Source organism: Dromaius novaehollandiae, chromosome 9 (genome assembly GCF_036370855.1).
Source record: "Dromaius novaehollandiae isolate bDroNov1 chromosome 9, bDroNov1.hap1, whole genome shotgun sequence".
In the NCBI taxonomy this organism is placed as follows: Eukaryota; Metazoa; Chordata; class Aves; order Casuariiformes; family Dromaiidae; genus Dromaius; species Dromaius novaehollandiae.
The window spans coordinates 6,731,980-6,758,868 of record NC_088106.1 but is presented as its reverse complement, the minus strand read 5'-3'; the positions used below and the strand labels follow the sequence as shown (position 1 = coordinate 6,758,868).

Below are 26,889 nucleotides of genomic sequence, written 5' to 3'. Positions count from 1 at the left end.
AGGAAAAAGCAAAAGGGAAAAGAGCAAAACAGAACAATTTTGTGATTTTGGGGGCCTCGGGCGGCGTGGCCGAGAGCCGCTCATGCTCTGAAGCCGGAGGGAGCACTTGAATGACTGGAGAAATTAAATGATAGACTAAAATTGAATAAACAAACAAATAAATCTTGTCTCACCACACATTTTGTCCGGCCCCAACCCGCACGCGCAGCCTCCCTGCACCTCCTCCCTTTAGGACGCACAAGGTTGAGTCAACGTGCAAAAAGAAAAACCACCCAGAACAGGTTCACATACGCTCCGTAGGGACGTATACGATAGATAGTTGTGTGAAAATCGGGGCTTTCAAGTGCTTTTTTCCGGCAGATCCGGCCCGAGGGGGCCCAGCGGAGGAGGCCGAGGCCCGCGCGGGCCATGCGGCCGCAGCGCCGCCATCGCTGAGGGCGCCGCCGCCGTCGCCGACCACCATGAGCGGCTTCCTCTGGCGCCTGGACCCGCGGCGGGTGCCGTGGGGCGCGGGATGGCGGGCCGCCCGGGGCCGGGTGCTGCGCACCAAGCCCGTGGAGTCCATGCTGGAGGGCGCCGGCGCCGGCGCCAAGCTGGCCCGGGTGCTCACCACCCTCGACCTCATCTCCCTCGGCGTCGGCAGCTGCGTGGGCACCGGCATGTACGTGGTGTCCGGCCTGGTGGCCAAGGAGATGGCGGGCCCCGGCGTCATTGTCTCCTTCATCATCGCCGCCGTGGCCTCCATCCTCTCAGGTGAGCCGCGGCGGTGCCCAAAACGCGTGGGGCTCACCGGGGTCTGGGGCACGCGCTCTCCCCCTGCCCCGATAGCGGGGCAAACCCCACGGCGTGGGGCGGCAGCCCAAGCATGGTTGCCTTAGACTAACCAACTGGTGGCTTCTCCAGGCAGGGCATCTGCTCTGCCCCTCGAAACCCCAGCTAGCGTTGGGTAGCCACCAAGGCATCTCCTTTCGGTGTGGACCTTAGCAGCTCAGCCGTTCCTCAGTCGATTGCACTTCAAATTTCCAAAAACTAAACACATTGCTAAATAAATAAGGGCAGAGAGGGAAGAATTATGTGTTTTAGTGAAAAGCCACTGACTTTGCAGACCCACAGAACGGTTGGGGTTGCAGGACCTCTGGAGACCACCCAGTCCCACTGCCCTGCTCACGCAGGGTGGCCCAGAGCAGGTGGCCCAGGATGGTGTCCGCACCGGCGGCTCCCCCTGCTCCGAGCGAGCCCGGCGGCGCATGCGGCTCCATCCGTGGTTTCCCCAGGACACCAGCGTTCCCGGCGTCCGTCCTTTCCAGCTCAGCGCTAACGCGGGCGGGCGACGCTCCAGCTCCCCCTCCTTTGCCCTGCGTTGGCCCGACACCGAGCTTTCATGCACGAGCTGGGTAGGGAAACTGGAGTAATGGCAAAGGACTTCAACGCGAGACAGGAACAGCGACCACAGTGAGAGGACCTGGCTCAGCTTTTAAAGACGTAGGATTTTCATAGGGGGAGGAGACCCCACAGCGTACCACGGGGAAGAGTCTCACACGAGCAGCACATCGTCCCACAGCAAAAGACGTGGGATTGCCCCACGCGCACGATGGGCTGGTTTCTCCCACTCCCATGCAGCGCAGAGTCCTCTCGGCTGGCTAACCCGCCGGGATGCTGCTGGAGCCAGCTCTCTGCAAGAGGGAGACCAAGCTAATGCCACCAACCCTTCGCGTGCACTGCCAGGACTCAGCCGTGGCATTGGGCAGAAGCTATGGGATGCTGATGTGCATGAGAAACCTTTGCACTTAGCGACAGCATTTCCTGGAGATGACAGGGTTTTTTTCCTTCCCACTACAATCCAAGAAAGATAAAACCAAACAAGCGACGGGCTCCCAGAAGAAAAGTATAATGGCATGATTCAATTTAGGCTTTTTGCCCGAAAGATCTGATGCTTATCTGATATCCCAAAACAACAAGTAAACTTAACTGGGGGAAAAAAAAAAGAAAGAAAGGCAGCCAAGGCAGTAAATAGCATCAGTGTCTTTGTTGTTTCCTACTGCCTGCTTTCTCCCCTCTTTGAATGCTTCATGGGTCATGATGCACGCCAACGGCAAACCGAGAAACCTGGAGAGCCTGGGTGGGTCTCATCTGAAAGATACACTATCCTCCAAAAGGTGCTTTTTCACCTTGGGTGGAAGCTCTGCTGGTCCCCTTGCCTTCGCCTGCGTGGAGCCTCATGTGGTCCGCTGTGTTTACTGTTCCCCGTTCATCTCGAGTTGCTTTTGTAGCTCTGGGAAAGTGTTTTCCCAAGGATGCAGTGTTTTGATAGTCTCCTTGGCTGCTTCCTCACTTCATCATTGACACTTCTGCTGTTTATAACAGCAACACATTTTTGGCAAGTAAAACCGAGCAAGGGTTCAGGAGTCAGATGGGCCATCCAGCTAACTGGGGGACCAGTTCAGCTTTCACTTAGTATTCAGCAGTCATTCCAGGCATGTAGGGTGCTGCACTCCGGCAAGTGTGGATGGACGGATTTGAAGGAGCTACTTAAACTCAGTTTTAAGGCCAAATGAGACAACTCGATCCCCTGTTTTTCTTTTGCCTATCGCAGACCATTAAGTCAGATCCCATTACCTGCAAATTGAACTCGATCGGTTTTTGGCTATAATACTTCTTCCAGAAAACCATGCAACTTGCTTTGAAGACATCCACAAAGAATTCCCACTGGGCAGGTTGTTCCAGTGGTAAATCCCTCTGTACTGTTCAAGTTTTTTGCCCAATTTCAGATGTGGATTTGTCCAGTTTTGTCTTTCAGACAATTTCCAGTTATGCCTTCCTCTAGATATAGGAGACAGTACTGTTCCCCATTAAGGTACTTACAGACACGCTGTAATTGATTCACCTCTCTGTTCTTCCAAACAGATTAAATCAAATTGGTCTCTTTTATTCTCTCACTGGAAGGCCTTTTATTCAGCTCTCAAACAAAAATGCTCATCTAACTTCTTTCTAAAAAAGCCTCTAGTGCAGGAGATACCACAGACTGCCTCAGTCTGCTGCTACAGTCAGGATTCATCATCCTGACCTCAGTGTCTAACCAAATCCTCTTCTTCGGAAAAATCAGCAGTTTTCATCTCACCCGGCCCCATTATTCTCCTCACAGCGCTTTCCACCAGCTGCTCCTTGCCCCTTCAATATTCTCTTTTCTTAAAGAAATAAAATCTTATAGACTATATTTTGCAAACCTCTGACTCTGAGCTCGGGAAAGAGCCAGGTCCTCCCTTCTCACGGTTACAGCTAGCCTGACGGCACCGGATAGTCTTCCCTGTCACACAATCCCGCAGGCTTCAGTGTCAGGCTGCTCCGAGAAAAAAAGAGGCTATTGCTCACTCGGGAGCTGCTCTGCAACTCCAGCAACTGCTGGAGGGAGTTTTTAAGCACCGAGCTGTGCTGCCGTGATGTGCCCTTACCTGGGACCCACGCGGAAGCAGACTCACCAGCAGCAGACTTGGGCACAGACTTGCCCCAAAGCATCACCACGAGGGCCTGCCGCGTGCCTGGCTTTCGGGGGCAGGATGGAGCCCAGCAGCCTCCCAGGGGCTGCGCAGCTGCGGGGGGGGGAGGCTGGGGCTGGGGCTCTTGCTGGAGCTAATTAGGAGCCGATTGGGCTGTGCTGAGGTCAATTGGCCTAGCGAGGCCGTTCTGCCCTTGCAGGGGGGGGTCCTTTTCCTAAGGCAGTTTTATTCCTGGAGCTCCCTTTTATGTATTTGCATGTAGTGGCCATTAAACACAACAGACAAACTAGGAGTGCTCAGTGCTTTGTTGAAAATAAGATTTTGCTGTGTACCAACCTCGATAAAATGGCTGCTCTTAGTTGCTGAAGGATGGTCCCTGTAGATTACTTGTATAGAAGCATGAATTTATTAGTGTTCCCTGCAGCGCTGCTGCAAACCCCTGCAAAAAGCCGGCTGGTAGCGTGACTGTCAGGATGAGTGAGCATCCAGCCTGCAGAAAGCCTAAAAGCTTTTCCATAACCTGCTCCACCTGAAACGTCAGTCCCCTCGCGGCACAGCGCCCGTGGGATGTCATGGTGTCTCGCTCATGAGAGAGGTTTTGCCCCACGGAGGAGGAGGGAAGTTCCTGCATCCTTCCGGAGGCAGAGCTCACTGCCGCCTTTCCGCACGTGCTCCGGTCGTCCCGAAGCAGCTGGGTGCTCAGCGCCTGGGCGGTAAATCTGCAGGCTCCCTGGGAACGGAGGAAGAAGTTTCGCTCGGAAGAGAGCCAAGTGGCCTGGCAGTTTCTGCAGCGACCTTCCATCTGAATTGCTGTTTCATGAACGTGTTTCAGGCCAGACACACAGCACGGCAAATAATTCAAGCAATAGCTGAAAAGACAGGGAGACGAGATGAACAGAAAAAACATTTAACTCCATCTACTCGCACTTCAAGCTAAGCTGCTGACTGCCTTAACTCCAGTCAGGCCCAAACAAGACAAACCAAAGAATGGAGATGCAAATTGAGTCTTAAAAATGGGGGGGCTGTGGATGGGGTCTTGGAAGGGACAATGTCATGAACCAAACCACTCAGCTCTGTTTATGTCCCTCCGAATAATACCAGTAACTACATAATTATGCCAGTGTAATGATTGTTTTACCAATTACACAGTGGAGCTGATATTCAAGGAAAAGAAATGGTCTTCCGTGAAAAGACTGTTCTTCCAAACTACTGCTGTGTTCGTTTGTTTTCTGCAGAAAGCTGCAATCACTCTCAATTGGGGGGGAAAAAAAAATCTGTCTCCGAATTCAAAGAGCCGCTGCAGGGAGCTGCACTGCCTTTTTTGTGGGACCACCCTCAGCGTGCACCCACGGAGCAAGGCTCGTGCCTGCCGCCTCGCTCGGGAGGGCACCGGCGCGCGGCCGTGCTTCCCGGGGCACCGGGGCGGCCGAGATGCCGCGTAGCTGCGTCCGGGGGACGAGCCACGGCCACAGGCACCATCTCCAGCACCTAGAGGTGAAGCAGCGCTTGGTTGTGTCTGTGGGAGACACAGCTGTCGTCAACAACGTTTTGTGAAAGGTCGAGATTTTTTCCTTTAATTGTGAGCTAACCCTTGCGATGAAAAGCTGAAACCCGTCAGTGTTGCGAGGCCCCAGTTCTGCAGACATTTAGGAATTGTCCTTATAAACAAAAGTGCCGCTGAACTCAATGGCACTACTTAAGCCGGTGTTTGCAGGATGCAGGATGGTCGCAGGATTGCTTCTCTTTCTGTGGCTTTCTCAGAGGTCCGCATTGCTTAGGGACCTCTGCCTCTGTGCTGTTAACTTTTCCGACCCTGCAGAGCAAGAAGACCATTGCAGCCATGGATTACAACAAGAAACCTTTACATTAGAATAGGCAAAATATTTAAAAGCCCTAAATATTAGTAGAAAATGCTGCATTTCGTAAGGAGTGCTGATTTTGCAAACATCTTAGTTTTGCACCCCGAACTTGGAAACACTTTTTTCCCAGAGGCTGCCAGACAAACCAACGGCCTACGCACCAGTGCTCCCCGTGCAGCCCCCAGCCCCACGGCAGCTCCCCATGGCACCTCGGCTATCCCAGTGACACGCAGGTCGTGGTCCCTGACACTCGGAGGCCACCACGCCGCTGCTACCTCTTGCGGCCGCCTCCAAAAGGGTGACGGTCCCTTTCTACAACAGCATCCTCCAAGGAAAAGCCCCCGCCGAAGCTTCGTGAATGGTGGGGATGAGGACGAGCCTCTCGCGCTGGAAGGGGTTTGGGCTCTCCCTTTCCTCCGCAGCAGCCGAGCTTTCAGATGCAGAGGGACAGGTCCGTCACAACCCGGCACAAGGAGTGCACAGTGGTACTTGTGCAAACATCACATGAAAGCGTGAAGATATTTCAAGGAGTAAAGTAAAAAGGAGACAAGAAACCATCAGCTTTGTATCACATGCTCTTCCTAAGGCAGGTTAATTGAATATTAATAATGCAGCTGGTTGGGCTCGCTGGGCACCGGCACCGCGAGCCTGCTGCCACGACGGAGCTTCGCAGCAGGACAAGCCACCGCGGGCCGCTCACAACCAGTCCGATGCACTCGAGTTTAGTGGGATCACATCTGCACCCCATTAGATTAATAACGTTATCTTCCTTTTGTGAGCCGTTCATAGAGGCGGAAGCGTTGTCAGCCCCTCTCTGATGGAGAACCTGTAGCCCAGCAAGGCAGAGTGGTTTCACTGGTGTCACCCGACACAGTCAGAGCAGATCCATCAGACCTTTCATCGTACCTCCCTGACCCGGGGCTGAATGCAGCACGATAAGACAAAAAGTAGTTTATTTTCCTATATGTATCCCTCTATCTAATGTACACACACCCAGCATGTTGCTGTACCCAATACACACTGGGTACAAGACTACTCTTCTCTTCCACGACCCTAGTAGAGTAATTGAAAATTGAAAACTCAGACATTTTAGACATATTAATGTCTTTGCTTTGCCATTATCATTCTGTATCAATAGCAATCCTCTTTAAGCCTCATCTTGTCATTGGCTAGAAGTAGAGCTGCCTCCAAGAAAGATGATATGATTTTTAAGGCCATCAAAGAGAGAAACTAGATACTCGTCCCCATCACAGCATCTGTTTCATAAATCATTCAGGCATGTAGTTATCTGTGAATGTCTTACGTCTGCAGATTGCATGTATTTTTAATCAGCTTTGAATAATGACTGGATGTGGGGATGGATGCTCGGCTGCCTTCTTGTTCCTGCACTTGGGCCTGCTTTACAGAAACAAAGTTTTCAAGGATCCCGTTGAAAAGCACCACCAGCGTCATGCATGCAAGTTAAACAGTGAACGGCATATAAAAAACCCCCAGTGACAAGAAAAGAAGTGCCACTGAATTGAACTTACGGATCCAATAATTTTGTGTTTGTACTGTGTAAAAACTGCACCTATAATAAGAGCAGCAACCTCATAAAGCTATTATAAATTATTCATTCTCCTTTATATACTCAACTGATTGTAGATTTGAAGCAATTATTATTTTTGAAATAGAAAAGGGTAACCGATGAAGAATTCAATAAATACTACATGTTTGCACAACGATAATAAAGGCTCTAAACTGTTAACCCCTGTGACACCGTGCTAACTAGGCGGGAGGGGCTGCTGTAACGCTGAGCTCACAGCCTAGCTGAGCTGAGGTGACGGAGAAAGGACTTAATCGGCGTTAAAAATGCATAATGCGGTATAGCCTTCCAGCACTTGTTCTGACTAATATTCTGAGAATTTATGACTAAATCCATCCATTAAGTTTAATGAAAAGCTAATGGTTGTTTTAAGACAGCAGTTTATTAGGGTCAGGTTTTTATTGCAAAGTATCCTACCACAGTAAGTGCACAAGGAGTTTGGAACGTATTAAAATTCACTGAAATTTCCTGAAAAGCTCCAGTTAAGTACTTCTTATTCTTTTTTTTCTTCTATTGAGTCCATTTTACAGTTATTCTTCAGAATGAGAGTTACACATAGCATTTAACTGTTAAAATAGCTTACGTTCTCGATGTAAGATGGCTTCAGTCTCTTCTTACACAGGTATAAATGAGAGCAGGGACGATGTGGGCAGTGCCGTTGCCTGGGTCTGCATAGGAATAAGCAAGGATGCGCGTCTGGAGATGACACGCTCACTTCTGCCTCCCGACGCGGTTATAAAACTGCACCCCTGGCTCGTGAGGGGCGGCTGGGGTGCGAAGGGCTGCCAGGCACCGTCCTGCAGCCTGTGCTTCACAGAGGACAACCGAGAGGCGGTTAGTGCCATTTATGCCAGCGAACACGGAAGCTACACCACGGGCTGCTGCGCGTCCGTCCGGAGATCTGCAGATCACTGAGGACAACAGAGCATTTCTCAGCTTTCGGCACTGCTGAAAGCGAAGGCTGGAGTCGCTGAAGTGCGGCATCATGTACAGACAGGGCGGCAGAGGTGTAGTCTTGTTTGCATCCATCTACGGCATCTCGTTCCAGGATCAGGCCGGCATCTCTGCACCTTCTCAGATGTGCAGTCCCCCCGGAGAGTCGACCACAGAGGAGCAAACCCCAAGGGCAGGCTCAGCAGTCGAGCTCAAAATGAGCCCCTTGGCTCCCCACCACCTCCCGGCAGCCCAGGGCTATTGGAAACCATCAGGAATCCCATCCTGCCCAGGAGCAGCTGTGCAGTGCGGAAAGGGACCAACAGACTATGGACCTGCATCAAACCCAGCATCCTACCTGCTTTTTTCACCATGCAGTTGTGGAGGGAGGGTCCCCCCAGGATGTCTCTGAGCTCCTCCCCACATTAGCTGCCGTTGCAGTGTGCGTCCTGGCTGTGCTGGTGCCGTGCTGGAGGTGATTCACGGGACCCGATGCTTTAGTCTCATCAGGGAATGTGTTGTCCCCAGTGTTGGTGTAAAGGAGACAGGATTTGGCCCCAGGGTCCCGACAGCAGTGTTCATCCGTTGAGCAGCCCTTGTGTCATAGGCTCCTCCGAGCGTTCAGGTGGCCTGTGGCCCCGCAGACGTAGCTGCTGGTGGGCCTCTGCGTGCACGCCTTGCTCCCGCTGCATCATCCTGCCTGAACTAGCAAGGAGCGATGCCACCTTATTGCTTTTACGGGCACACACAGCAGGGCCTCACAGCAGGAGCTGCACTAAAGGGCTGGAAAACTGCCTCTTCTCCCACAGACGGACAGGAGCAGGCAGCGTGCCCACCCACGGGCCACCCTGCCCACGCCATCGGCTGCGTGCTCGGGCCATGATGTGGGAATTTCCCGGGCGAAGACCTCCTCTGTCTCCAGCGTTGAACACAGACCTCGCTCCAACATCGGCCCTCGCTGGTTCACAGACATCTCAAAGTAAAGAGCTATAATACGGCTGTGACCCTGCCTGACTCAGGCTCTCTTCCCTTTCGCACCCCACCTCTGGCTCCGGCTCGCTGTCAGCTCGCTGGGCCTCTTGGGGTACAGTAAATGACATCTGACCGAGTCATCCCTGTCGCACCTGAAACTTCCCGACAGCCGTCTCATGAGGAAAACCCTACAGCTGTTATTCAGAATGGCCCTGGCGAGGGACTGCCTTCACATAGCCCCTTTCAGCTCCTCACAGGCCCTGGAGGTTGATCGTTTGTCAACCCCATATCTCCGATAATCTCGTTCATGGTGGGAACAGGCAGAGTTACAGACCATGGCACGCCTCACATCAGGGTGTCGCGGTCACAGAAGTCACCCGCCAGCCCGGCCATGGGAGAGCTGGGGGACTAATACGGGATTGCTTTGCTTTAACCATCAGAGAAAAGAAGAAAAAGGAAGGAAATTTCTTTTGCTTGGAACAAGAACATATCTAAAACTTGTCTCAGCAGATCCAGCGGCTCTGGCCCATCTGTGAGCCTTTGCAAGCGTTGCCCATGGCCAGCTCCACGCTCCTGTTTCTCGGGGGGATGTGGCCAGGACGCAGTGCGTCACGTCCCCAAGGGTCGGGTTTGCAGGCACCTGGGCAAGCGTTCAGCAGCTCGGCGGGCTCCAGATCCTCCTGCACAGCCCCACTACACCGTGGTCCTCCAGACACTGCTGTGTTCAGACAGCAATAAATAACCACCTCGCTGAGGAGTCGGTGCAGTCCTGGGGTGGGAGGTCAGGCGAGCTACTCTCAGTTAGCCCTAAAAGCAAATGCACCCAGTTACACCTTTTTTCAAAAAAAAAAAAAAAGCAGAGCAAGCTGCTTTGCGAAGGGACTTTGATCCCATTACACACCGCTACTGTGCAGGCGGTGCCCTCCTTCCCCCTCACCCCGACACCACAGGGTCTTTCCCTTTGGGGAAGGGACATGTGCATGCTCTTCCCAGCCCGAGGGCAGTGGGGCTGGCTGTGCCCCGTGTCCTGCAGCCCAGGGAGCGCTCCTGGCACCTCCACGGGTCAGGGAGCAGGTCAGACCCAGGGCAGGTTTACTCCTTCCTTTCTACCGCTTTCTTACGGTGCTTTGTATTTTTCTAAACAGGCGTTTGCTATGCTGAGTTCGGCGTGCGGGTGCCCAAAACCACCGGCTCTGCCTACACTTACAGCTACGTGACGGTGGGGGAGTTTGTGGCGTTCTTCATCGGCTGGAACCTCATCCTGGAGTACCTGATCGGCACGGCCGCCGGGGCCAGCGCGCTGAGCAGCATGTTCGACTCGCTCGCGAACCACACCATCAGCCGCTGGATGATCAACAGCGTTGGGACCTTAAATGGCCTAGGTGAGAATCAGTCTGGAAATGCTTGTGTCTTGCCAGGCATTAATTAGGTCCTGAAAAGGAACTGGAAGCTCATCAAAAGTCAGACATGGATATTATGCTTCATTCATTATTTACCATCCATCTGCCTTTTGCAGTCTGCTTCACAGACTCGGTTCAGAGGGGCTGGGATACACGATCCCGATAGCCCGAGTCCCCTTTGGAACAAGCCGGCATTGAGCAGAATAAACACCCCTGGAAACTAGTCTGATCACAGAGGCCAACAGTAGCGAAGGGGCTTTTCACCGAGTCACTCTGATCATTCCCATGTAGACACACACAGCGCGTCAGGATCCTATAGCCACTCTTCTGCACCATTCTTGCTGCCTTATTTGGTGTAGTGCTCTCCTTTACACTTTTCCCATGCTATTTTGAAGACAGTTTTTCCTGTGCTAGCAACAGCAGCATGTCATGGCTCATGTAGCCCTGAGGGGTTACCCAGCAGCAACAACACGGCTCGCAAAAGGCAACACGCTTGAGTGCAATTGGAGGTACGGGGATAGACAAATTTTTTTTATCAGGAATGGGTTTGGACCTGCAAGTTCAGACCCAAACACAAATGTCTGGACACCGAGCTAGAACCAAGCCATTTCTCCTGGAGATGGGCTCAAACGATGAGGTTAGGCCATGCACCTGGAACCGCACATGCTGGCAGCTTGGTTAGGGTTTCATGTACCACTTTAGCCTGCGTCCCTCCCTGATTTACACTCTTTGCCTGGAAAAGAGAGATCTTCCTGCCAGACTGTTGATTTGACGTGTTTCCTAGAGCTGTTTCTAATCAGGGCGGTGCAAGGCACGCTACCAGGCCATCTGCATGCATCTCTCCCTCCCGCAGCCACGCCACAGGCTCACGCACGCACACTCATTAGCACAGCCGACACAAGGTCCCGCACAACCTAGTCCCACCCCAGCTGGCAGCCTGCATGCGGAGGGACGGCGGTGGCAGCCTGGCAATCCAAGCTGCTGCTCCAGACCTCAGTTACTGAGGAATCATATGGACTCCATCTGTAATGCCAGGAAAATAGGAAAACAAGATCTCTGAGCACCGAACTGCAGCAGTTGAAAGGCAAACCCACAGCATATGCACAGTTCTGTCTAACTGCACCATCTCTCAAAGTGTCCTGGGTACAGAGCTGCTCTACAGACAAGGACACTGACAGGGATGATGTCAAAGCTGGGAAATCCTGGCTTTTGCAGACAGAACAACTCCAAGCCCTGAAGTGACATTCCCTTTCAGACCCTTTTTAGAGACTCCCAGGCAGTGCCTGCAGTACTAGCGTGTAAACCCAGTGCTGTGATGTTCCTATGAGACCAGCAATTCAGCGATGTTCTGTGATTCCTACCAGTAAATAACAATAGATTGCTGTCCCGTAAGAGTTTCATGCAACTTTAATATATGATTGATTTTTTCATTAGTAGTTGGCAGATACACATTATTACAAGCTGAGACCGGATTATTTGTTTGCTGCCTTCCTAAAATTCCTAAAGGTGTCTTCAGGCACCATGATTTATCATCTCTATAAAACAGCTTTACCAAGCGGAGGCAGAGACACACCAAGACCACTGTGAGTCCTTTGCAACGAGATCAAGTTCTGAAAAACTTATATTGATTTAGAGTCTGAAAAGCATTTAGAAAAGCCCACATAGATTCTGGAGATGCTTTCCCTCACTGTGGATGAAGACTTACACACATCTTTTCTTTTATCCAGGGAAAGGAGAGGAGTCATACCCTGACCTCCTTGCTCTGGTTATTGCTGTCATTGTCACCATCATTGTGGCCATGGGTGTGAAGAACTCGGTGGGGCTCAACAACGTGCTCAACGTCATTAACCTGGCAGTCTGGATCTTCATCATGATTGCTGGACTCTTCTTTGTCAAAGGTGACAACTGGTCTGAAGGGCAGTTCCTGCCATTTGGATGGCCAGGGGTGAGTATTGTGCCTTCCCAGAGCCACTGGGCTCAGCGCTCAGCTCCGTGCTCCAGGGCCCCCAGCACTGCCCGCAGTGCTCCCGGCTGTGCCCCCGTACCGTGCCGAACCCCCAAGACCGCAGCATTTTGCTCACGGTATGTGGGCACCACCTCCACCTAACTCCCTGCTTCTCGGCCCTGCTAAACCCACTTGTGCTTTGGCCAGGGACCTCCAGCATTGCCGGTTTGGACCTGGACACTTCTACCTCTGCAAAGCCCAAAGGACATGGCAATGCTCTGCCCATAGCCCCTGCCACAGCTCAGCTTTCTTCTGAAATGCCCTCCTGGAGAGCCAAAGTGCCCATAAAAACATACAGACACAGGGGAATGCCATTAATAGACAGGCTTAACATAGGGAAATGCAGCAGCCATTCAAGCAAGGAAGCTCAGGAAGAGCTAGCTCAGGCTCTACAGAAAAGGGGAGATACTTATGCTGGCTGGTTTTCAATAACAATGTTCTCAAGCATTTGTTTTGAGCACTTCATAACGCCACCTGCCAGTGCTTATTTTATGGATGTTCCCTCAAAGCTTACTGAGAATTTGGACATATTTGGCTTTTTTAGCTTGCTTGGACTGGTTTTCATCCAAGGATGAACAGAGACTGAAAATATCTCAGCTGGCCTAAACCCAAGATAGTTTCTCAGATTTACACTGCTCGAGTCCATCAGGGTCTTGTGCAGAAAAATAAGCAAGAAAGTAAAGTAAACCGAGAATCTTGATTACTGAGAGGGTCCCAAGCTGCCATACCTTCCTTTCATCTCCCTTCAATAAATCAATACCTCCTTGCCAGAGAAAAACAGTGATTAGAAATGCACTGAGGCCCATCTGAGAGTGGAGGTTGTGTTTACTGTTGGATTCTGCTTGGCCTTTTATACCATATAACAGGAATGAGAAAGATAGCTGTTTTGCTTACATTCAACCTACCAAATAACTCCTGGAAAAAAATTTATTTTTAAAAGATACATATCCAAAACACACCAAGAGTCTTCCCATCATTTTCGGTTGGTTATTTGCTTCCCAGATTTAGCAAGAAGTAAAAGTAAATCTGACTCTGCCTCTTGCATGTAAATCACCTGTGGGCACAGCACAGGCATGAGATCTCCAAGCAGTATAGATCTTAATTACAGATAGCCCCCTGAAAGAGGCGAATTTTACTGTATTTTCCAATACTGAACTAGAGATGAGGTGGACATGTGTTATTCAGCTAGCTAGCTAGATGAGTGTGCTAAGGTATGGTAACTGCAAATTAACTCACTTCTTACAGCTATATAGTCTTCAGGCTGCTTCAGTGTTTGTTTCCTATAAATATCCTTGCTAATCTCGTACATTTAAAGAAAACATAATGAAATATCTAAACGGTACAAATAATTCATCATCCAAGTGTTCGCAACGTGTGCTCCTAACCTATCTGCAGCTTCCAAAGCAAACCGAAGTGATTTGGAAAGCAGCAGGCATCTGCCTGTTTATGCTCTATTTTGGTTCCTCTATTAGCAGACTTTGCTGCCACATTAGGAACGTTGCTAAGACAGAATGTGTAAACATGCTACAAGTCCATATTAATGTAATCAGATTTGGGATGGAATATTGTGAAAACAAATGAATGCCTAAAACTGGTTAATTGTCTTATCTGTCCCTGCCAGCATCTCCTAGCAGATTCAGGCACTGCACAGCCGCAGGTTTGTAGTCTGCCATTAGTGAGCTGCGGATGTCGAGTGGCTCAAGCTGCACTTGAAATACTCTCTCTAGATCGAATCACGGGGTTACGGGAGCTCCCAGCATCACACCGCAGATGGGAACGCCCAGGTGTACGCAGGGCACGACGCTCTGGTCGGCCCTCACTCATCCCCAAGCCCAGATGAGGCAGAGCTGGGCTCCTTAATTTGAGCACCCGCTTTAAGAAGATGGACTATACCAAATGCAAATTCTGTCCAGGATCGGGGCCAGGCAGCGAGGGTCCCCAGCCCCGACCTGGGACACGCGAGGAGCCGCCTGCTCCCACACGGCTCCCTCCCGGCTCTGACGCGCTCGGGTCTCTGCACAGGTGCTGAAAGGGGCAGCAACATGTTTCTACGCCTTCATCGGCTTCGACATCATCGCTACCACAGGAGAGGAAGCCAAGAGTCCCAACACCTCCATCCCCTACGCCATCACGGCCTCGCTCGTCACCTGCTTGACCGCATACGTGTCCGTAAGTACTAACTAGCCGCACACACGTGTGTGTGTGTATACAGCAGCGTCTGTCAGTGTCCCTGTCAGGGAGACGGCGTGCCAGTCAGACCCTGGAACAACAGCTCTTTCTTTGGTGGGGACTGGAAAATCAGCTGCGTTTGTGTGACTGCACCAGTGTCCGGTGCTGGCTGCCCCTTGGGCTCCCACTGTGGCTGTTTCTCCGGGCAGAGGACTCAGCTACTTCCATTCTGCAGCTGCAGGAGTGGCGGCAGCCTGCCTTTCCCCGGTCACCTCCTTCCTCAGCTATGCAGGGGAGCACGTGTCCGAGGGCACAGCAAAGTGGAGGAGTGGCAGTGTTGCAGCAACCACCCTCTGGGCTGCATTTGGGGGGAAAGCAGCACTGCCGTTGTTGGAGAGGTGCGGCAGGGTCCCGGTTAGCACAGCTCTCCGGCCGTGCTCTAGCGGGCATGGCTAGCCAGGTGAGAGAAGGGCTGGAAGCAGAGTCCAGCTTCTCCACATGCCAATAAACGCATGTCTGTATTCAGGGACTTTCCCTGTAAGACAGGAAAATTGAGTCATGGAGGGGAAAAATATTGTTCTGATAATTTCACAGGAAACGCACCAGTCGCCCTTTCCTGCAGGATGGTGGCTTTCCTGGAAACCAGCTTCTCCGTGCCTGAAGCGAGATCAGCATATTTCCCCAAGTGATTCTGCCCTGGGTGTTGCTTCTACCCCAGGGAGCAGCAGGGACTGATAGCACGGTCCCCGTGCATGGGAACGTAGCTGCATTCAGCGTCATTTACCCCACGGAGCCCCGCTAGCGGTCCTGAGCCACAGCCGCTGCTCAGCCGGCCTCGAGCTCTTTCTTTGCCTTAGGAAGGCAGAGCCCAAGGCAGTGCAAACCCCTTCGATTAATCACTGCACAGCAAAGGACACACTGTTCTCTACACTTACCATTTCACATCCCCTCTCCAGGGAACACAGGGATATGATTGGTGTCTGAAATCAGACTTGAAATTTTGGGGCTTTTCATCCTTGAGAAACAGCTCTTGTGCCCTGTGAGTCCTCAGCAGAGACCAAAGCTGCTGCCCGGCGCTGACGTCTGTGCTCCCCCGCCGCTCTTTTATCTTCCGTAGGTGAGCATCATCCTCACTCTGATGGTGCCATACGATGCCATTGACACCGAATCCCCTCTGATGGAAATGTTTGTGGCCCGCGGATTCTACGCTGCTAAATTCATCGTTGCCATCGGGTCTGTGGCAGGACTGACAGTGAGCTTGCTGGGTTCCCTTTTCCCAATGCCTAGAGTCATTTACGCCATGGCTGGTGATGGGCTGCTCTTCAGGTCAGTCATGCCTCTGCTGTCATTTATTTTTGCGCCCTGGATGCTTTCTGGCGTGAGATCAGGTTATAAGTGATTGATGCGAAATCCTCTGAGAGTTATTTTGTCTTTCCTATGGAAACCTGTCAGTTCAGTGGCTGTGTTTCCCTTTCACTGCTTGGTATAATCAAAGAGCACAAGGTCTGCAGTCAGGGAAGCGAATGCCTGGAAGGGATCAAAGCAGCACAGGCAGGTGCTGGCTAGGAAAGCCCTCGTAAGCTCAGGACGAGGAGGGGGGATGTGCTGGGGGCCGGGGGCTTTCCCACATCCTGGCAGCTGGGCACCCTCACCACGCGGAGCACGAGGCCACGGGCAGACTCAGTGCTTGCAGAGCAGCACACAAACCAAAGCGAAACCCCAGGAAAGTCAGGAGAGGTCTACAGCTGCAGTAGCTGGTGGCAAAAGTTTCTCACGCATGCATACACAGCTAGGGCAGGAACAGATGGTCCCCAGCTAGCTTAAAGTAGCACAGCCATGCGCTGCGGGAGCAAAAAGTCCACACTCTCGACACAAAGGGGAGTGTCTGGGTGCTAATCCACCTATGCAAAAGAAAAATGCTCTAGACCTGTGTGCTAGTGCATGGTGAAGCCATGGCTGCACTTTCAGATCAAGCTTTTTTTCTTTTGCTAGAATGTTGTCTTAAAAATGGCCTGCCATGGTCTTCAGCTGTTGCACAGTAAGTGACTATATTGTGCTACAACTAGGCTGGAGACTCTTTCCATCCACTGAGATTTGTGCCCAGGGCTCTTGCACGGAGAAAGGAAGACAATCCCTAGCATTAATAAAAACAAGAAGAAACCTAACCATTGCCCCATGACAAAATCCCATCTGGACTGTAGCACAGAGCGAACTTTGAGCTCTGCCACTGTTTCTGGTGGTGCTGAGCTGTAGCACAAGAGTCTAAAAGACTCGCTTGTCCCAGCATCCCCCCATCACGATTCGGCGCTGCAGACCTGCACAGCCACTGCATCTTCACAGACTGTCCAGGAGTTATCTGTAGTGTAAGGAGCCAAGCAGAAGGGCAGGTTATATCCCTCTGTGCATAACGTGGGGGGAAGAAGCATCCCCGCCCTGGTGACTCGTAGCTGCTGCAGTACTCTCCACTGCAGTCCATCCCTCCCTTCGGTCTCTTGTTTGGCGTTGGTATCTCGAGATGTAATTTATCCCAGGATGAATATTCAGTTCAAGAGTTCTTTGTAAAGGTGTGCTGGTTCTTTGCATAAAATCTTGGTGCTGATTTGCATTTGCAGGTGTCTGGGTGAACATTTCAGATTGCACAGAGTTGGTCAGAGCTAGGTATAACTCCAGATTCAGTCTCAGCACTATTTCCAGTCTGTGGTTGTCTGGAGTTTAAGCTCCAAAAAGCAATGAGAGCTGAAGTGATCATAGATCTGAGCTGTCTCTGTGCCTTTCCAGCTGGGTAGATGTTATTACAACAGGGAACCTCTGTGACCTGCAATTTTAACTTTCTGCGACTGTTTCACACTCTAGATTTTTGTCCCACGTCAGTTCTTACACGGAAACTCCAGTAGTGGCTTGTATTGTCTCAGGATTTCTAGCAGCACTGCTCTCCTTGCTGGTCAGCCTGCGGGACCTCATAGAAATGATGTCCATCGGCACGCTCCTCGCCTACACGCTGGTCTCTGTCTGCGTCCTGCTCCTCCGATACCAGCCGGAGAGCGACATTGATGGCTTTGTTAAATTCCTCTCCGAGGAGCACACCAAGAAGAAGGAGGGCATCCTAGCTGACTGTGAGAAGGAAGTTTGCTCTCCAGGGAGTGAAGGAGAAGAGTTTACGGGCCAACCGACCAACACGTGTGGGGCAAAAAATCTGCCTTCTCTGGGGGACAATGAGATGCTAATAGGGAAATCCGATAAATCCACCTACAGTGTAAATCACCCGAATTATGGCACGGTCGACATGACCTCAGGAATAGAGGCAGATGAGTCTGAGAACATCTACCTCATCAAGCTCAAGAAGTTAATCGGTCCACGATACTACACGATGCGGATCCACCTTGGCCTGCCAGGGAAAATGGACCGCCCGACCGTAGCCACCGGCCATACGGTCACCACGTGCGTGCTCTTGCTCTTTGTCCTGATGTTCATCTTCTGCTCTTTCATCATTTTCGGCTCAGACTACATCTACGAGCAGAGCTGGTGGGCTGTCCTCCTTGTGGTCCTGATGATCCTGCTCATTGTTGTACTGGTGTTTGTGATCTTACAGCAGCCAGAAAACCCCAAAAAGTTGCCGTATATGGCACCTTGTCTCCCTTTCGTCCCTGCGTTTGCTATGCTGGTGAACATCTATCTCATGCTGAAGCTCTCCACGGTCACATGGATCCGATTTGCTGTCTGGTGTTTTGTGGGTAAGTCTTAGATTTATTTATTTATTAATCCACCTTGTTTTGAAAGGACATTAATAGTAACTTTGCTAATTAGAGTACTTAGGCTGACATGGCTGTTTTTCCACTCCTTTGCATTTTCCCTTCGTAATCCCCAAATTCTTACAAACCTCAGTTAATCAAGACTCAGAGCTACAGCCAGCTGGAGAATTACACCTCCGGAAAATGTCAGTGTGATGGGAGTACAGCATTTCACAGAACGGTGACTATTTTGATGAGTTTTTAGATGCAAAGTAGGTGCGTTTTGGAAACTGCCTTGCAGGCAGGTTTGACAGAAATCTCCCTGCTTTCCTCCCATTTCACCCACCTGAGCTCTTTCAGCAGCCCACACTGCAATCTCGGTGCATTTCCAAAATCCAGGGCTACCCAACCTCAACAGCCCTGGGAAGGGGAGAGCTGAGGGATCTGCTGGCTCTGTCTCCAGGTCTCCACCTACTCCCTTAGCTTCGTGGCAGGGGGCTCTCAGGTCTTGCATGCTCTGTTGTGAATCCTGAAAGCCCGGATCTGAGTGGCTTTTTTGCAGAACTTAGGCTTCTTGGCATGTAGCTGGGAGCCTGGCAAACCCATAGTTTCCCCTGATTTACGTTGTAATCCACATCCTCCCAAAATCAACAAGAGAAAAAGAGCAGCTCTAATAGCTCCTCCTGAAGGCTGGACTATACAGAACTGAAACAACAGAAGAGTATAAAAGACAAGGAGTCTTTATGGAGAAATAGTATTACCTATATATATTGCAGTAGCACACAGGAGTCCCAGTTGCAGACAGTAGACCCTGAGCACAGTGCTAGCACTTGAAAGGACAAGCTCTGGCCAACTATCACACCCGCAGCCCTCTCCTTCGGGAGCAGAGTTTAAGGTCCCGTGCTGCATGCCACACTGGCCCGCAGAGGGAGAAAGAGGCAGAGGGAAGAGAGAGTGTTGGGAGAGCTCCCCGGCACCGCCGCTGCTCCCCAAGGTGACACTGCGTGCCATTGGGCTCCAAGCCAGCGCCAGCACTTTCATTTGCCCTGTTTTATCTTCTTGTTTCAAAGCAGCCCTACCTGGCTGAGCTGTAAAATCGAGGGATTGACAAAGAGCATCACAGAATATGTTTTTAGGTTTTAATCAGCCCAGGAGTAGAATATCAGCTTCATTATCCTCTCCGAACAGAAAAATTTGTGCACAGACCAGCTGTCATCTTTTATAAGAGGTGGCAAACAGAGCTGTGCTCCCAGGTCATCGGCATTTGGTGGAACGATTGACTCCTGTAACTGAGAAAAAGTGCAAATGATATGGGCAGGCTGCTGTCTCCCACCATAAGGCGTGGATCCTACCTTTCCTGGAGGGGAATGGAGGCTGACACAGAATATAGTGATTGGATCCTCCAGGGATTTCTGCAGATCCCACGTTTTGCAGATTTCTCAGGAGCCGTGGGCTTTGGAGACATTTGCCCTTGGCTTGTAGAGCCAGGTGATGACATTGACAGATCTTGGCTCTCCTTTTTGGCATCTCAGAGATTTTAAATAAGTCTCACGGTTTCTGTCTTCTGGTGGGGAAGTTGCTGGGAGACAACCTTTTTTCCTCTGCTTCTGCAGGTCCCACAGCAGAAGCGCTGGCTCAGAGAGGTCACTAGCTCTAAGTCTTGCTGTTCAGCAGTAGCTGCCACATGCACCCTTTGGTCTGACATTACATGCTCAAAGCCTTCTGGCCCTTAAAAAGAGATAGGTGAAGCTGCAGATCCAGTGAAAGACCTTCTGCCTATACCTTTAGAGCAATGGGACTTCAAAGCACCAGCTTAATCTGCTGTGCTTAAATACTTTCCTCTGTGGGACACAGCCAATACCTCTTTGGCTACCAGAAATGGCAACGACTCAATTAAATCACTTCATTAACATGTAATGGACTTCACTTGCCACATCTGTAGCAGAGGTGGGACCGTTAGCCTGATGGGAGAGGTGGATCCCGTTTGTTTTCATGCTGAATAGCACTGCTGGCTGAGATTTGCAGTCCTTCTGCACGGGCACTCCATTTAACCTCCCAAACATCGTCACCCACTGCCAGTCCATGGCAGACCAGGGGCTCAGATTTCGCTACAGACACATCTGCAGCAGGTTAATTCCAGGATCCATTGCCAAATAGGAATTTAGATTTCCAGATACATTTATTTCTGGGAAAAGCATTGATGTGGGTAAATAGGAAGGTGAGATCATGCAGGGCTAGAGAGAGAGAATGAGAAATACAGACCTGAAAAAAAACTCCCAAGAGGAAGGGACAGGATTTCAGAGTTGTTTTAATACCAAATATACTAAGTCTGATAACCCCGAAGAGTGTTTGGCTGCAAGTACTAGTAGACTGAGAACATAAGAAAACTCCAGAGAGAAAAGGATAGCTGGGAGGAAAACAGGATGGAAATGCAGGATTTTTAGCATTTAAGATACAAGCAAAAGTCTGTTGAGAGCTGATTTCCTTCCTAAAGCTAGAGAAGGCAGAATCACATGGTTAAGTAGCAATCACAGACAATATCTAAAATATTACGTCCCAGGTCACAGATAGAAGCTTGAAAACACAATCACAAGGTTCAAAGACCAGATATCAGTTAAAACATTCAGCACTTTAAGAATATAGATATATTTGCTTATGTTTAACCATCATCAACTTGAGTCAACCTCATGTTTGATGGAAGGAGGCTGATACATCAGCCAAAGACTCGGTCTTTGGGGGCAGGTGTCCACTTCCAGGCATGGTGTGTTTTTAGCTGTACACTCGCTTTCCTTTGTCCCCACCCGGGGCTGAGAGGTGTACAGCTAGGAGAAACATCAGCAGGAGGAAGGCAGGTCACTGTGGTCACCTCCATTGCCCCTGTTTAAAGCAGCTGGGTGTCCAATGGAGCTGGAGCACACCATTTTCCGAAGCCGGCCCCTTTCTTCCCTGGGATAGTTAATGGCCAGACTGTCTCCTCCTTTCCCACCCCTGCAGGTTTGCTCATTTACTTCGGCTACGGCATGTGGAACAGCACCCTGGAGATCAGTGCCCGGGAGGAGGCACTTCATCAGAGCACGTACCAGCGCTACGATGTGGACGTCGACCCCTTCTCTGTGGATGACGGCCTCTCCTACCCCAATGAGAGCGAGAACTACCAGGACTGGGGCCCTTCGGAGGACAAAGGCTTCTCTTACCAGCAAATGGCAGGAGCAAAGGAAAGCCATCGGACGAGTAGCAAATCGAAAAGCAAAAGCAAACACAAACAGAATTCGGAGGCCCTGATCGCCAACGACGAGTTAGACTACTCGCCGGAGTAATGGAGATGGGAACCGGGCCACCGCGCTGCCCCTCACACCCTTCCCTTGGGTAACAACGGAAAGGCTTCTCCGGCTCCCCTTCTCGATCCCATCCTCCCTCACGTGTCAGGGCCCACAGCCACTCCCCTCCTCCCCAGTCTCCCGTCCTTCAGGACGAAGGTTCATCCTGAACTCCGAGATTGCTATTTACCCTGAACAAAACAAACCCGAGGCCCGAGGCCACCAGTCAGATCCTGCTTTGGTGAATGTTACCGAGGGGGCCAGGGCTCAGCTTCACTGGCAGATCCTCTAGTGTCTACTAAACCCTCAGTCTGGCAGCACCAATAAAGCGAATTCAAAGAGATGTGCCAAACTGGAAGGGCATGTGATGATAGGTGAAAGGAGTCACATGAACAGCTGAACTAGTGAGGGGATAAGATGTGCTTTCCACAGGGAATATTCACCCTACGACCATACTGGTGGGAAGCCACTGTTACATATTTGGCACTTTCTTGGAACTTGTATTTTTTCCTTCAACCACCTAGAAAAAATAGCTTAGGTAGAACAATAGGTTGGTAGGTAGGTACCAAATGGAGACAGTGAAATAATTTTCAAGGGAATCTCAGGAGTAGATTAGAACCGGATCCAGAGATCTTGGCGCCATCATGGAGCATTTCCATAGCCCATTCCAGTACAAAGGCACTCCGTGCAAACAGCAATGCTATTGAGGTCTCCATCCCCAAGACCTTGAATCTGAATGTCCCAAAAACTGGGACTAAAAACCAGTCTGTGTCTTGCTCCTCTTAGACAGCCTCAATCAAAACTTGAAATCCTAGCGTAGCTGAACATCCCAAATCTAAACTTCGGAGTCTGGGCCCATTTCTAGCCATAATGAGGGTTGTGACCCGCTCTAGGCTTAACCCACTTTGTGGAAATGATCAATAAACATCAAACTCCATTTCCCTTAGCACCATGGTTTTGAGGCTGGACTCTGTTTCCTTCATTCTGTATCTTGTAATGAATGACATTCATAACTCACTAATTCTGGTGGGCACATCTCAGCTGTCATCCTGGCTTCAGTTCTTCGGGAGAAGCAGCTGTGCTCCTCTGGAGGCTGCTCCCCATCCAGTAACAAAGTGAGCTCATGCAGGGCAGTCCCGTCTTTGCACTGCTAAGCTATGCATGGGGCAATGGCAGAGGACCAGGCTGCTGACACCTCCCTCCCTGCTCCTATCTCTGCTTCTTACTATTTTCTCTGTTTCTGATCATGGCTTGGTGGATGCAGTATGAAAACTATTGAAATGCTGCTCGTTCTATAAAATTCTGTATTTCAGTCTGAGACCAAACTGAGCTCATGGGTCATAGGGCAGGGGTTGTTAGGAGATGGAAGTTTCTGATAGTTCAATCTTCTGGTACAACCGGACAACAGCCCCCTTCTGCTCCCCTCCCTCCGGCAGAGCTCAGGGTGTGCGCGGGTTCCCTGCGGGATGACCATCACATCAGACCCAGTAACAGCACTTTGCCGTCTCTTCAAGAGATTAAAGAGAAATCATTAGCTAAATGCTGGCAAATATCCTGGGCGATACAACAGGCCAATTCTGGGTGGCTCTTCTCCAACTGGCGGCTTGGACACCCAATTTCAGGGTCCCAGGTGCCTCGTTGGCTGCCCTGGACCACATTGATGTGTAGACCCCTAACCGACCGCTGCGCCTCAGGCAACATCGTCACAGCGATGGCCCCGACACGGCCTCCCCAGGCTGGGGGGAGGTTTCCCACTCCACCTCGGAGGCTCCCTCGAGCAGCTGGGGTGACGTTTGCCCTTGGCTACCCCAGCACGGACCCGCACAGCCCACCCCGCAGCCCACAGGACCGAGGGTTTGGGACCCAGGCCACGTGTCTCCTGCTGCCCCTTCCTGCCGGACCACGTCGGGACCCGCCGGCCGGCCGGGCCCCCACCAACCCAGCCCGTGGCACTTCGGCAGCAGAGCTGGAGAAACCCTCCCGCAGCATCGAGCGGTTTGAAATACTGCAGCGGAGAAACATCTCTTTGAATACATAACAACCTGGAGCAAGGAAGCACCATATCAGACAGTGACACCCAACATCGTCCCGGCTCCTGAGGGCTGCAGGGCAAACCTCCTCCCCCAGAGCTCACCAGGGTAAATCCAGAAGAGCTCCCTGGTGCCACCGGTTTCTGTTGGATTCACACCAGCGTGATCAGGACAAGACTCAGGCCCAGGCCTCCCAGGCCCACAGCTGGGCTTAGCAAAAGCAAGACGATGCTGTGGGCCCTTGTGCCGCTTGGCCACCTAGCCAGGAGACTGCTCATGCGATGCAATTAAATGGCGACTGAAGCAAGATTTCTGCTGTGTGTAAGCAATGCTGGGAACTGGGAACAGCTCAATACTCTGGGTGAGCCACGGCTCGGGGCCTGTGAACGCAAAGCAGCACCTGCCCTGGCCCCTCGGGAAGCGGTGAGGGTGGACGGGATCCTGCAGCCCGGCCGGAGCGCGGAGGATGCCCTCCCAGTCCACCCTCTGCCCAGGGCGACGATGGCATGAGGGAGAGGCTGGCCACGATCAAGGCGTCCCGCTCAAGCGAAGGGACGATTGGCCTCCATGGGGGTTTTGGGCCCAGGGCCAGGCTCTGCAGGGGCAGCCGTTGCGTGGGGCCTGCGCGGCACGGGGCCCGGGGCAGGCTAGGATGTGCCTTTGCCAAGGGACCTCTACGCTCTGATCTGACGTCCGCTCCTACCAGCCTCCCCGTTACACTTCTCCAAGCAGAAATCATGGGCACCTCCCACCAAAAAGCAGCGTTTCCAATGCCTATACCTCCCCGATTAATTAGCGTGTGAGCCCTTTCCACGGCCAAGCACCTCTAGCAAAAGTCGCCTCTCACTTGCGCTTCGCTGTTCTCCTGCTAGATGCCTTAGAAATACCCAGGAGAGATGGCAGCTCGCAGGTCTGGCTTCACGCGTTCAGGGAGAAAGATCGACGTTATTTTCCCACCAGCTGTTGCACTGTGTCGTGTGCGAGGTAGTCATCTCAGTCCTGCTTCTGCAAGGTATCTGGGCAGCCGCCTGCCCACACGCGCGTGCCCAAGTACCCCGCTGAACCGCAGCCTGTTAGTCCTTCCGCAGCCTTAATCTCTTGCTACACAGTAGTGACCAGCATCTGTCGTCGTGTCAGCTCTAGCTACACCGTACCGTTTGGCGAGGGCCTGGTTCCTCGCTCTTCGGCGTCTGCAGGCGTCTTTGCACCGGATCAACGCCTTGAGCAAGGCCCTTCGGCTGTTGCCATCCCGCTCCGTCTCCCAGAGCACCCCATGGGTCCGCCTGTCCCTCCAGCCGGGCCAGCGGGTCGTGGTGGGTCCTACCCCACTGCGGAAGCGGTGGTCCCACCACCAGACCCAGCCCGGGAGCTCCTCACCCTTGGAGGACGGTCAGAGCCAGGCTGAAACCTGGGTCTGGCCCGCTTCTGTTTTGGAGATCCTACGCTTTCCTTGGAGTAAACTTTGGGCTTTTGGTGGGCTCGGGTGAAAGCAGCAAAGGCCAAAACGCTGGAAGCATCGGACGCCTCCGTCCCAGGGCTGGTTCAGGTACGTGGGGGGCCGGGGAAGCCGGCAGCGGGTGCGAGTGCTGGCGTCACCGAGACCCAAATATCCAGCGTTTCACCCTAGGGCCCTGAAAGGAGGTGTTTGTGCACTTGATGCACTAAGAAAACATAGACAGACAAGTATCACCTATTTTTCACTAACCTCAGCCGGCGTCACGCACCTGACCCTGCTGTCTGTACAGAGCCTGGCCCCCAACCCCACCTCTCCAGCGGGCCCCCGTGCTGCATGGATGGAGCCTAAATACCTCAAGTCTTTCTGAGCTGCTCAGGCTCTGAGTCCCACCACAGATTTATTCCACGCGGTTGCGACCGCTCAGCTGCGAGACCCAGCGCTCAGCCCCCTCCAGCAGCAGGGAAATCGCCCTCTGGACGACACCGGCTGTCCCAGACTCCGCTTGTAAATGACCTTTACTTCTCAGTTTGTTTGTTCTTTCTGACGTATACCTTGCTTTTTTGCAGATGGTATTTTCTGGTGTAACAATTCTCTGCAGTTCTGGTATGAAATTGGTGTATTTGTTGAAAAAGTTCTTTATTTTTTTTGTGGTTTCCAAAACCCCATTGGTGCACTGTACAATGGGATCTTGTAGTGTGTCATGAAGAAAGAAAAAAAATATGCAGATATGTTATGGAGTGATTTTTATTTTCAAATGATTGTGTTGTTGACAATTATACATATAATATATATATATATTATCCAGATACTAAGAAAAAAAATCTAAATTTACCAAAATGTGTATATTTTAATAAATGCATAAAGCTTTATTGTGTGCCTTTACATTTAAAAAACAATGGATTTTTAAAGGACGCCAGAGACAAATGTGTCTTAGTATCAATTTCCATAATAATGTAAATCTTTTAAATGAAATACTAAACCGAAGAAGAAGAAAGAAAAAGGAATTTCCCACTTAAATTTTGTTAAGCTGATCAGCACCTGAAGGTCGGATATTTTTTCAATGCTAAATTGAAGTTAAAGATGAACAAACCTTGCCTTAAGTGCTGCAAAATTTCCTTTGTAGAAGATCCATTTAAATGGGCTGATTTTGGTATTCACTTGCACTGTTGTGAAAAAAAAATGGTTATCAGTTTACACAATAAAAAACAAAAAAAACTAAGAAAACGCGCGCAGGTTGACTATTACGGTTCGCAGCCCCTGCGGGCGCCCGTCCTTGCTGGGGACGGCGCGAGGGGCCCCGAGGCGCCTGCCCGGCCCCGGCCGCTGGGTCTGGTCCAGCCGGGTGTCCTGGGTTTGGTCATTCCCCATCCCGTTATTTCGGAAACGGGGCGGCCCCTGCCGCCGACACGGCCCCGGGGACGCAGGTGGCCCCGGTGGAGCGAGCTACTGGCCACCGCCACCTCGCTAGACGTGGCCTGGAGCAGCTTTGGCATCCAAGAGCGTTGCATCTGACCGCATTTTGGGGCTTTCGGTCAGCAAACGAGCGTCAAAAGCTTTCAGGAGCCAGCAGGGCCTCCAGATCTGGAGGAGCCTTGGGGGAGCAGGGAATCTTGGAAGGGCGGAAAGCAGGTATTTCGAGCTTTGATCCTTGAAAAACTAGAAAAGCTTCATGTTCTTTGTGCTTCCTCCAAAACCGTCCCTGCTGCCCTGCCAGCACTAACATCCTGCCCGACGCTCGGCCGCTATTTCCTCCCACCGCCGCACGCGGCAGGTTGCAGATTTGCATTTTCACCGCGGCTGCCCTGGTTTTGCTTTGCTTTGCCAGCTTTCTGCTCTTTCCCCGAAAGAAACCTCCGTCATTCCTCGGAGCAGCTCGCCCGGGGCGTATCCGGGTCGGATGCGGGCTCGGTAGCCGCTGACCCGGGGCAGCGCAGCGGCTGG

General features: G+C 51.5%; 1 protein-coding gene across 1 annotated transcript; it reads left to right on the top strand.

Annotated features, from left to right (window-relative positions):
- Nucleotides 1-449: 449 nt before the first annotated feature.
- Nucleotides 450-25,629, top strand: SLC7A14 (solute carrier family 7 member 14). The gene is made up of 7 exons (XM_026105780.2): nucleotides 450-753; nucleotides 9,989-10,225; nucleotides 11,971-12,188; nucleotides 14,271-14,417; nucleotides 15,535-15,743; nucleotides 17,271-18,148; nucleotides 21,140-25,629. Exons 1-7 carry the CDS (start codon nucleotides 462-464, stop codon nucleotides 21,460-21,462), a joined length of 2,304 nt encoding a protein of 767 aa, XP_025961565.2. The 5' UTR covers nucleotides 450-461; the 3' UTR covers nucleotides 21,463-25,629.
- Nucleotides 25,630-26,889: the final 1,260 nt, after the last annotated feature.